General features: G+C 40.7%; 2 protein-coding genes across 3 annotated transcripts; both read left to right on the top strand.

The window, feature by feature from the left end:
• The first annotated feature begins 3,090 nt into the window (after positions 1-3,090).
• On the top strand, positions 3,091-6,333 carry actc1a (actin alpha cardiac muscle 1a). The gene is made up of 9 exons (XM_017456462.3): positions 3,091-3,248; positions 4,042-4,193; positions 4,328-4,456; positions 4,687-4,797; positions 4,912-4,996; positions 5,140-5,301; positions 5,495-5,686; positions 5,817-5,998; positions 6,086-6,333. Exons 2-9 carry the CDS (start codon positions 4,065-4,067, stop codon positions 6,227-6,229), a joined length of 1,134 nt encoding a protein of 377 aa, XP_017311951.1. The 5' UTR covers positions 3,091-3,248; positions 4,042-4,064; the 3' UTR covers positions 6,230-6,333.
• Positions 6,334-7,402: 1,069 nt separating this feature from the next.
• LOC108258086 (neuroendocrine protein 7B2) lies at positions 7,403-11,691 on the top strand. 2 transcript variants are annotated; one of them, XM_017456424.3, is made up of 6 exons: positions 7,403-7,547; positions 7,861-8,069; positions 9,611-9,760; positions 10,046-10,158; positions 10,501-10,554; positions 11,161-11,691. In XM_017456424.3, exons 2-6 carry the CDS (start codon positions 7,883-7,885, stop codon positions 11,269-11,271), a joined length of 615 nt encoding a protein of 204 aa, XP_017311913.1. In that variant the 5' UTR covers positions 7,403-7,547; positions 7,861-7,882; the 3' UTR covers positions 11,272-11,691. The 2 variants fall into 2 exon arrangements, with proteins under 2 accessions (XP_017311913.1, XP_017311912.1); XM_017456423.3 differs by having other exon boundaries at positions 7,410-7,547; positions 7,881-8,069.
• The last annotated feature ends 247 nt before the right edge of the window (positions 11,692-11,938 follow it).

The raw sequence follows: 11,938 nt of genomic DNA, 5'->3' as shown, positions 1-11,938 counted from the left end.
GATGGGACTGTACATACAGGTGTGATGGTCAGGTGTTTACAAACTTTTGGCCGTGTAGTGTGTCTCTTTATATATCTACATACAGGTAACGCATTGAGTTTTACACAAGAAAGAGTATCTTTGTACTGAAGTTAATATATTGAGGCCAAAATTTTATATTTCGAGGTCAAGTATATTGACATAACCACTGACTGCTGCTATTCTGAGGGAACCTCATACTTAATATAGGCCTTTTTGTATTTGCTTTGAGAATGGGCCTAAGGTGGCAAATGGTATATCCATGCTGCAACGCCTGTGACACCAGTATGTATTTATTCTTTGTTCCAAGATCTTGAAGTGAAATATCAGTCATCTCTATGCTTAGGTTCCTGTGGTCACAATAGTCCACTTCAACTGATGTGTCTCACTCACTTTAAAATACAATAGTTGAAATAAGTTACCTATTTCGTAGCCCCACAATAGCTTTTGAGAATTTAGAATTATTTTGTAGCCATGAGACACTTAAATAGTAGCCTCAGTATGTTATCGGGCATATCTTATTAAAAAATGAGCACAATTTCACCTCGGAGGCTTCATAGGTTTGAGATTTTACATGACATCTTTGTTCAACATTCTCATTTCATTTGATATATAGTGGGTCTGCCACTTTTGCTTCTCTGACTAATCCCGTCTTCACTCTGGTGGACAGCCTCCTGTAAGTAGAGTCACAGTCGTCATATTCTTCAAATTAATGGAGCTCTGTCGGATGTTCAAACTTTGGTCTATTTAATGTTATAACCCAAACCTGATCAATACTTTTCCAGGACTCGTTTTGAGAGCTCATTGATCTTCGTGTTGTTTGTGTATTTATGTTCTCTTAGAAAATATCACTAATACACCGGGAACAGGTGTATTTATTTTTATATCACGTAACACTTTAATTGCACACCATTCAACCGTGTGGGACTTGGTTTCACCTACTACTACAGGAGTTTCACACCAATGGAGGCGAACACTTATTCGATCACAAGGTTTGTTTTTTTTCCCTATTTGTTTCTATTATAAGTCTGCAAAATGTATAGATTTTTCCTCCCAATTCAGAATGATAGGCTATTCTGTGTAGAGTCATAAGTCCCAATTAAGTCCATTGGAATTCCACATTATAACCCAACAAAATCTGCAAACATTCGGGGGGGGGATACTTATGCAAGCAATGTAAATACCCCATTGATTGCACCCTCAACAAACCATTGCCTCTAACAACATAAATGTTAAAAATCCATTTGTCACCAACAACTGGTGCGTTTCGTATTAGGGCCTGGTAGGGCAGGAAGAGCAGCTGTTTTAAACAATCTAACACCCCATACATGCCCTTTTAAGGACGTCAGTTCCCCCAAATGCATGCATACTGTAGACCACTTAGTCCACTTCAGAACAAAAGACTATTAAAAGCATTAACACCCCCCCCCCCCCCCCCCCCCCCCCACCGCCACCAAGAGCTTATTTTATTCACAGTGCGAAATATTTAAAAGGACCTGTGAATAAACATATGCACACGTGATGCCAACATTGGCTTTTGCATGTCTTTAAATATACGGAGGAAATTTCTGGATAGCATTTTTCCACAGCAGCCATGTTAGAAATGACCCCACTGCCTGTGCTATCGTTCTGAATATCACCAGCCACACAGAGCCTGATCAGAACTATTCTGAGCTGCCATTATCACGCCGAGTTCAAGGGAATCCTCAAGGATTGTGCTCACTATCTATCTGTGTATCTAGTGTGAAAATGTTCTAAGTATAGTGCCTCTAACCCAGAGGATGAGACTTTGTGTTACACAGCAATGCTTACACATAATCCAACTATGGCACAGTCCGATGGAACACAAGTCTATTGAATAACTATGGTCCATTTAAATAGCACCGCGTAAAGGCACATCACACAAGCAAACTGATTCAAATTAATCAGTGTTTAAAAAAAATTAAATAAATCAATTTTAGACCATAGTCTTTTATCTGTTATTTATTAATGGGATCTTTAATGATGACAATGTTTAAAACGTACATATACAGACACAAACTCTAAGTTTATGAATGAGTTCCTCGAATGCACGGATAATCATATGGACTTTTGCTAAACAGGCTATCTGTGATTACTTGATTACTGAGATGTGTGATGATTAACCTACAGTATGTACATATTAATCAAGTTAAGGTGCGAATCCTATCTATACATAAATGTATATATGTATGCAGATATTTTTTCGGAATTCAATATTGCTTTTTAAAATATAACAAGGGATTCGTGGTATGCAGTCTAGTAGTCTCACACTCTAAATACAGCAAAAAAAGCTTGTATCTTTTCCTCATAGGGTTCAGCGAGGAGACGGGGCTGACGAATAAGGAGCTAACAGTGGTCAAGAGCTTCGTTAATCTGCACCCGAGGACACCTGTTACACACCATGACCCTAAAAGGACACGGCAGAGCCAATCAGAATGCAGCAGCTCCACGCTGTCCAGAAAACAGTTGTGAAGGAGGGACAGAGATCTTCATACATCCCCCTTCCATTCAGCCACTTAAACCCCACCTCAGCTGTCTGGCATGTTTTGGGCTCCATCACACATGCCATAGACAGCATTGCACAGCGCTATGCATTTGCCCCCCTTGGCTGGATCCTTAACTAGACCTGAAACATTGACCATTACAGCAGATCTCCTCCCACTCCCACTTCGCATTTTCATACGAACAGACAGAATTGAAACTAAAATGTTTAACACACAAAAACACGATACAGATAAAACTGAACTGGATTGAATTGGAACAGTGACTTCGATATTGTGCTTGTTTATTTAGGCAACATTTGAGCAGTGTATAAGACATGAGATTGCATCATAACCCTATTGGCACCAATGCAAAAATATGCAGATTGAGACTTATATGTATCATGACATGGCTAAAACAAACAAACAAAACCCCTGTCATAACTGTTAAACAATACAACTCAACCTTTACACGCAAATATAGTCAGTAATTCTGCCACAGGGAGGGACTCTTGACTCTTAAAAATGACCATTCCATTTTAGTAGGTTCCTGTCACCAAGATCAGGTACTGCATTCCCTTACTAGTGCGCCCTTTTTCAACAGCTCTTATTTAGGCTTGTGTGAATACTTGAGCCCGCCCTGGCTCCCGGCCCCCTGGTATATTTAAGGAGCATCCCTCACACTCACCCTCTGTCCCAGTGGAAACTCCAGTCTTCCAGCTCAGCTTGGTAAGTTTCTTGTGGTTTATTTTCACGGACTACCAGAGCGAAGAGGGAGATGAACAGAGTTAGGATTCAAAACAGAGATCTACATGACGAAGATGAACGAACTCTGATTTTCAAGATTTGGTAACGTAATTAAGCCCCCCCCAATCTCTTTTTATGAAGACAGGTAGTGAAATCGTGTCAAAATCATCTTCTATAGGAAGCCAACTATAGTTTGATTTCATTTTCTAGAAATATGCAGAAATCAGTAAGGAGAGGAAAGGAAAAGTAGGTCTGTTGGTTGAAGCAGTTCTTTTGGCAGTTTTGACAACCAGTCAAAACTGGGGGGGTTTTGACTGGGAGGAAGCAACAATCTGTTGGCCAGTGAAGCAAAGGGATTTATCAATGGTAAATGGTAACAGCACATAGTGCTCAGAGAAGATTTACTGTGTGTGTGGACAGCTGAGCCAGGACCTTGCTGCCACTCGTCAGCTGGCAAGCTCCTTCATTTGTGAAATAGCTTCAGATAAGGGGGCTCTGTGGGTGATTACACAAACTGACGCCTAAAACAGTATTCTGCTGAACTGTGAGATTGTGATGATTGACTGGACAATGCAGCTGGAATTTTCCACTTTTGTAGTTTTGTACTTTTACTTTCTTTTTAGTCATTTTTATTACATTGTGTAGTAATTGATCAACTTTATTCGTATGGGTTGTCCCGTGTACACTAAAGAAATAAGTCTACCCCAAAAGGAGATGCTCATAGAGTAATAGGGGTGAAAATACTGTATTCTTACTGTTACCTGTTTCCTTTTAGACCATCCCAGAAAAAAACGAATCATGTGTGACGACGACGAGACCACCGCCCTCGTGTGCGACAATGGCTCTGGTTTGGTCAAGGCTGGGTTCGCCGGTGATGATGCTCCCCGTGCCGTCTTCCCTTCCATCGTTGGAAGACCCCGTCACCAGGTAAGTCTAATGAACATCACAATGCAGCAACAACATACACTCAAAAGTACACATTGAAACACTGACTCGTTCTTGCTTGTATTAAAGAGCGAAAAAAAACCAGTGACTTCTAACACGATGACTTCTTCCAAAAGGGTGTGATGGTGGGTATGGGTCAGAAGGACAGCTACGTCGGAGACGAGGCCCAGAGCAAGAGAGGTATCCTGACTCTGAAGTACCCCATTGAGCACGGTATCATCACCAACTGGGACGATATGGAGAAGGTGAGAGGCAATTACTCAAAGACCTCAAGACACAAACATAGATTAATTATTATAACACATCAGAATGTTGATAACACAATAGCCCTTTTATTTGTTTTAGGTATTGGTTTTGTATTTTCTAATTACTAATACGGACAACCTTAATCAAAGGAATGTAATTTATGCATTCTGTTAATCTTAGCTAAATGCATGGCAACTTTTTTTAAAACTTTTTTTCCCTTTTATCTTAGATCTGGCACCACACCTTCTACAATGAGCTGCGTGTGGCCCCTGAGGAACACCCCACACTGCTCACCGAGGCCCCCCTCAACCCCAAGGCCAACAGGGAGAAGATGACCCAGGTCAGTAGAGAGTACAGAGTACACTATACCCCACTCTCACTCTCAATACGCTGTTGACGCTCATGCGTCACTTTTAAATTCTACTGAAAATGACCAGCGTTCCATTTGTTATAGATCATGTTTGAGACCTTCAACGTCCCAGCCATGTATGTGGCCATCCAGGCGGTACTGTCCCTGTATGCCTCTGGCCGTACCACTGGTCAGTATCTCCAAAAATAATCCCTTAATAATAAACCCCTTATTATTATTATTATTATTATTATTATTATTATTATTATTATTATTATTGTTATCAGTTTGTATAATTACAGAAAATGTATACTCTTTTCCAATGCTTCACAGGTATTGTCCTGGACTCTGGTGATGGTGTGACCCACAATGTCCCCATCTATGAGGGTTATGCTCTCCCCCATGCCATCATGCGTCTGGATCTGGCTGGTCGTGACCTGACTGACTACCTGATGAAGATCCTGACTGAGCGTGGCTACTCTTTTGTGACCACTGGTGGGTATAGATAACAGAATTGTAGGAAATCCTAGTGATTCTCTTCAAACGATTCAAACCATAAGAATATGTATGAGGAATGATTAGTAAAATACCTTAAAGAATTGATATGACTAGACTAATTCATTAAACATCTGCATCGCCTTCATGAGCTGAACTTGTGTAGTTTCTCACTAAAATATGTCCTCCGTAGCTGAGCGTGAGATTGTACGTGACATCAAGGAGAAGCTGTGCTATGTCGCTCTGGACTTTGAGAACGAGATGGCCACCGCTGCATCATCCTCCTCCCTGGAGAAATCCTACGAGTTGCCCGACGGCCAGGTCATCACCATCGGCAACGAGCGTTTCCGTTGCCCTGAGACCCTCTTCCAGCCTTCCTTCATCGGTGTGTCTTGCTTGTACAGTGCACTTACTTTGTCCCATTGTGCTCCCCGCTGTTGATAAGTTTATTAAGCCCAGTACAACATTCCATCCATGTTAACTACATGTTCTACCGATGTGACGTTACCTGACAGGTATGGAGTCTGCTGGTATCCATGAGACTGCCTACAACAGCATCATGAAGTGCGACATTGACATCCGCAAGGACCTGTACGCCAACAACGTCCTGTCTGGTGGTACCACCATGTACCCTGGTATTGCTGACCGTATGCAGAAGGAGATCACGGCTCTGGCCCCCAGCACGATGAAGATCAAGGTAACAGATCAAGTGACTGAGTGAAGCCAGAAAAGCAGTATGAATCTGTTCTATGCACGCTCTGATGATGTTTCTTCCTATTTCCAGATCATTGCTCCACCTGAGCGTAAGTACTCTGTCTGGATCGGTGGCTCCATCCTGGCTTCCCTGTCCACCTTCCAGCAGATGTGGATCAGCAAGCAGGAATATGATGAGGCTGGCCCCTCCATTGTCCACAGGAAATGCTTCTAAACTCCTCACGTATCTGTCCAGCTATCCCCCTGTCTGCATTTGTACTGTTTCGATTGCTGTATATACATGTACTATTGTAATAAAGTTAATGACCTGTAAGAGTATTCAAATTTCTCATTGTCTTTTGTTGATGAAACGGCTTTTTTTTTAAAGTTCATGAGCTCAGCAGGAAGCATTGTTAGCTCACAGCTCCAGGCTCCCAGGTTTCATCCTGAGCTTGAGTGACTGTGTGGATTTTTGCATGCTCTCCCCATGATCACATGGGTTTTCTCAAGGTTTTCTGGTTTCCAGCCCCTGTCCACAAACATGCAGGACTGGCTATGGTAAATTGCCCGTAAGTGTGAATGTGTGTGTGCATGGTGTTCTGTAATGGGCTGGTGAATGTGGGGTGAATATTCTTCTGCCTTGTGTCTGGACTGCCACCGCGACCCAGGTAAGACATTTCAGTGGCTCCATAGGTAGCTAACTAGCATTAGCGCACTTGTTCGCTTGATTCGAGCTTCCTATTATGTTTTTGTTTGGTTTTGTTTTGCTATGGTCAGTGTGATAAATTGTACTTATTTTCTGATAGTTATGAGAGAGAGCAATTCAACTCTACTCCTAGAAAACCGTATCCTCCGCCACCTCCGTCGTCAAGTATTGGAGCTAATATACAACCCATATGTAAGCATGGTGGCTTAGTGGTTAGCAGGTTCGCCTCACACCTCCAGGGTCGGGGGTTCGATTCCCATCGTGGCCCTGTGTGTGTGGACTTTGCATGTTCTCCCCGTGCTGCGGGGGTTTCCTCCCCCAGTCCAAAGACATGCATGGTAGGCTGATTGGCGCGTCTGTAGTGTATGAGTGTGTGTGTATGTGATTGTGCCCTGCGATGGATTGGCACCCTGTCCAGGGTGTACCTGCCTTGTGCCCCATGCTCCCTGGGATAGACTCCAGGTTCCCCTGTAACCTTGAATAGGATAAAGCGGTATAGAAGAGGGATGGATGAATCTTTTATATATATTTTTTGTTTTATATAATGTTTTATGGCTAAAGGACACAACATTTTAAGTAATCTTTCATCATGATTACTTGAATGTTTAAGTAAAGAGAACGTTAGGGTTTACAGTGTGTTAAAAATACCATTTATTTGTGTAATGTAAGGAACTTTTTACAGAATAAATCTGAGTAAAAACAGGGCGAGTTGCAGGCCTTGTGTCCTTTTGCACTGCGGGAAGAGGAGAGGAGCTGGGTCGCTTAGCAACAGCGCAGTATTCCGGAAGAGAGGAGGAAGCGCGTGTGTCCTCATCCTCATTGCCTCTTCACTGATACACATTACACGGTAAGCTCTGAATTTGTTTACACGCTTCTTTTAATCAGCACAAATCCTAGTCGTCGTTTTGATCTTCAGAGAGATGTGAAACATTGCGCCTGGGCAGTTTTACTCATCTCCTGCTGGAGCTGGATGCGGGAGGAAAGCAATGTCGTCAACACTGCGGTGTACTTCTTCATGTTGCTTGTCAAATGTGATGTTGGATGGATGGGAAGAAAGCGTCTCGCGGAGCAATACAGCACAGGCCAGATGTGGGATTTGAGGCTGTGTAGATATTCAGATTTGCTGTGATCGAGACTGTGGTTTCTTGGTGTGGTGTTAGCTGTGTGTCTGTCGGTGCAGTGATGGGTTCGGTGCTGTGGGCGCTGGTGCTGAGCATGGCGGCGCTGGTGTGCGGACGGAGCGCGCGCGCTGACGCGGACATTGAGCGGCTCCTGCACGGGGTGATGGAGCAGCTCGGCATCGCGCGACCGCGCGAGGAGTTCACCGCGCACCAAGCCGCTAATGTAGCAGGCCCGCTCAGCATCCAGGGTAAACACACACACACACACACACACACACACACACACACCTGTAGGGTTAACAAGGAACATTATAATATTATAAATATATCAATAAATATAGGCTAGTGTAATAAAAATCACCCAATATCCTGTTTATAGACCCATTACCCCACACCGTTCTGTTGAGCTCATGAGAATGAGAATCTGAGTCCAATTATTTATGTTTATTTATATAGAGAAATAACTCGGATTGCTTTTTAAATAATAGGAAACATTACTTAAGGCAAGACAATGCGGGTGAATAGGATCATTAACGAAACAAAACAAAACAAAACAATATACACTTTCAGTAAACACCTTCAGTCACAGCAAGTATTTTTGTATTGGAGCTGATAGATTTAAAAAAAAAAAAAAAGAAAGAAAAAAGGACACTTATTTATGCAAATTAAATTTGCATAAACTTGCATACTTAGGAAAGCAGAAAAATATAAATACTCTTTTGACCTGCGATGGACTGGTATCCTATCCGGGGGTGGTGGTGGTGGTGGGAGGCGGGGCGGGGGGGTGTTTGAAGTGTGGAGTTTGCATTACAGTTCTCTCTCAATATGAAGTCCAAAAAGCTGTCACTGCCAGTGAAGCAAGCAATCATTAGGCTGGGGGAAAAAACAACAACAACCTCAAAACAACCTCATTAGAGAGATAGCAAAAACATAAGGTGTGGCCAAAGCAACTATTTGGTACGTTCTTAAAAAGAAAGAAGGCACTAGTGACAAAGACGACTGTGTTAGATGACAGAAGAATTCTTTCCCTGGTGAAGAAAATCCCCAACACAACAGATGGACAGATAAACAACACTCTCCAGGAGGGAGGTGTATCAGTATCCAAGTTCACCAGAGTCAATAGAGAGGGTTTACCGCAAGATGTAAACAACTGGTAAGCCTTAAAAACATGGAGACCAGATTAGAGTTTGCCCAAAACAAAAAACCCAGTACAGTTCCTTACAGTGCTTATTTTTAAGTTCAATTAATTGATCATGTTTTGGAAACCCCAAACGCAAATATTTATAAACATATTATAAAAAAGGATTAATCACAAGGGGGAAATGAGATTCATTTATACGTTTATTGCGATTTGTGTTTGTGAAACAACAACGATCTAATTAAAGCTAAAAAAAAAAAATCTTAATGAAACGTTTGTAATTTAGAACCCCGTCTCAGAGAACAGAGACAATAAAGATTCTTTCAGTCCAGTTCTGGTCTTTGAGACTACTATATTCATATCAAACATCAGAATGGGGGTGGGGGGGTGGGGGGGTGAAGATAAAGGACTTTGTGGTAAGAGTAAAATATCATCTGCTTATTGTCTGATTTTATGTTGCATGTTAGAAAGTTATACTAAATATCAGCACTTTGGAAGTCCACTTGTCCAATCAAATTGGTGGACCAGAACTAACTGTTGTATAATGTGCCTTATTACCTGAATGTTCTGGAGGGAGTGAATGTTCTTTTTCTTTGGCTGTAAACCTGGACAATTCTGACTGCATGTTAAGTTAAAGCATGTGTCCACTAGGTGGTGCACATGAGGGACTTCAGCATCTCGGCCCCTACGGGAACATCCCTAATATTGTTGCAGAACTGACTGGGGACAATGTCCCAAAAGACTTCAGCCAGGACCATGGATATCCGGATCCCCCTAACCCATGCCCTCTAGGAAAAACGGGTACAGATGAGTCTAGTACCACCTGCCAAATCCCACTGAAACATTATGCTTGAAAAGTGTTTATTATTAGTATTATACCAATGAAATGACATCACAGAGTAATAATCAGTTTAATTACATTTACAGGAATAGATTGTATTTATTAAAATAAATACAAATAGTACCAAGAATACTAAACATGTACATCCATGGAGTGTTTTATTTTTATGTTTAGTTTTCCTGATGAGTTTTTCTTCTTAAATAAACATCATGATTTTTTTTTTTTTTTTTTTTTTTTTTTTTTAGCTGCGGATGGGTGCTTGGAGAATTCGCCAGATACAGCCGAGTTCAGCCGAGAGTTTCAGAAACACCAGCACCTCTTTGACCCGGAGCACGACTATCCATCACTGGCCAAATGGGTGAGTTACAGCGCTGATAACTTGGACAAAGAGTCAAGATTAGCATCTGGTTAACATCTGGTCTCGGAACAGCACAACACACATCTCTAACTGGAACATAGTTTATATGCTGCTGTTGAGAATATTGACTTAAATCAGTAAAGCTTTATTGATCATTAAAACAAAAACAATTCTAACCTTTTACATTTTGTTTTTATTGAATTGTGAAGTAGAGGATTCATTTGAACAATTTTTCAATAACTGTTATTTTTTCTTGTCAGATAAAAAAAATATATGTATATAAATATATATATATAGCATTCACTGACAACGTTTTTTTTTTTATTATTATTGTGCTTCCAGAATAAAAAGTTATTGTATGAAAAACTGAAAGGAGGACCAAAAAGAAGAAAAAGGGTTTGTTATAATATTAATGTTTCATTACCTGATTTAACAATATGTGAGATAAACATGACACAATAATAAAGCTGTTATGATGTCTTAGTTTTACAGTTTAGTCATGGTGTATGATCAGACGGATACCTCTACCTGGCCACCTGTTCATTCCCCCCCTAAGTTCTCCGTTCTCCCCCTAACTCATCCGTTTTTCAGATTTTCATCCGTGCCTTCACAAAAAACATTCACAACATTTTTTCAGAGGCTGCCTTTCCTCACAGCCACGCTCTTTCAATTTACAAAGACATGACAAATACTGACAGTCTAAGAGATTTTATGGAAGCTGTGCTTTTCTAAATTTTTTAAATATATTTTATATATATAAATATATATATTTTCTTTTTGTTATATATAATACAATGTGCAGAGAGACTCATGCCCAGAATTTTTTTTAATCAAACGTTCCTTTAATTTTCACTACCGGCTTGTGTTTTAAACGGTCCATTAATACCATCATAACATGAAACCGACTAGGTTATCATACCGTGAAAATTTAAAGCCATAACACCCCTGCCCACAAGACAGAGAGAGAAAAGCTGACAGACGCCCTTCTGTTTTGTGTTTCAGAGCACCAACCCATATCTGATGGGACAGAGACTGGACAATGTGGTGGCTAAAAAGTCTGTGCCACATTTCCCAGAGGAGGAAGAAATGGAAACCACTCCAAGACAAGTCTGAATGTACTATTATAATGACAGGTGTATAACAGAGTCGTTGTATCTATCAGTGCATGTTAAACTTAGAACCAGTAAACTTTAATCATGAGTCGAAACGGTCGAAACAGAAGATAGTCGTCATTTAAAATGTATTTTTTGGTTTGGTATCATTTTTCGTTTTAAGTAAGTAAAATAAAACAAACATGTCCATGTGCAAAAATTTTTGATGTGTAACAACACATCCGGTACTTGTTATGCAGAACGGAACCCAGACCTTCCGGATAGGATTTTCCAGGCACAGCTGCTCTGGTCTGTGTTTAGTATATTAGTATAATATAGTCATGGTTAGCCATTCTTGTATTCTATTTCGTGCAGTAGTTGTGGCTGGTAGGACAATCAATCAATCAATAAATATATCTCCCAGTACTTATAGATATCATGATACACTGTGTCTGTTTTTATGTCTTTCTCAGTGTAATAAAACCAATAATGTAACATTTATAAACCTCTGAGGGGAAAAACAGGAGATTAAACAATTGGTATGAAAAACTGATTTTAAAGCTGAGCTTAAAATGAGCTGCAGGTTACAGGCAGTAATGTACCAGACTCAGGAAAGTAAATAATGATGTGATGGAAAGGAAAGGCAGACATTTTTTTTTTTGGGGTAGATTTATTCTTTGTGTTGATGT

This window comes from Ictalurus punctatus, chromosome 25 (assembly GCF_001660625.3).
Source record: "Ictalurus punctatus breed USDA103 chromosome 25, Coco_2.0, whole genome shotgun sequence".
Classification (NCBI taxonomy): Eukaryota; Metazoa; Chordata; class Actinopteri; order Siluriformes; family Ictaluridae; genus Ictalurus; species Ictalurus punctatus.
The sequence above is the reverse complement of the archived record's forward strand: the minus strand, read 5'-3'. Positions and strand labels throughout refer to the sequence as shown.

Coding starts and splice junctions, on each gene's coding strand:
- actc1a (XM_017456462.3), top strand. CDS start 4,065: ATGTGTGACGACGACGAGACCACCGCCCTCGTGTGCGACAATGGCTCT. Junction 4,194..4,327: donor TTGGAAGACCCCGTCACCAG/GTAAGTCTAATG, acceptor TTCTTCCAAAAG/GGTGTGATGGTGGGTATGGG. Junction 5,999..6,085: donor CCAGCACGATGAAGATCAAG/GTAACAGATCAA, acceptor TCCTATTTCCAG/ATCATTGCTCCACCTGAGCG.
- LOC108258086 (XM_017456424.3), top strand. CDS start 7,883: ATGGGTTCGGTGCTGTGGGCGCTGGTGCTGAGCATGGCGGCGCTGGTG. Junction 9,761..10,045: donor ATGCCCTCTAGGAAAAACGG/GTACAGATGAGT, acceptor TTTTTTTTTTAG/CTGCGGATGGGTGCTTGGAG. Junction 10,159..10,500: donor ATCCATCACTGGCCAAATGG/GTGAGTTACAGC, acceptor TTGTGCTTCCAG/AATAAAAAGTTATTGTATGA.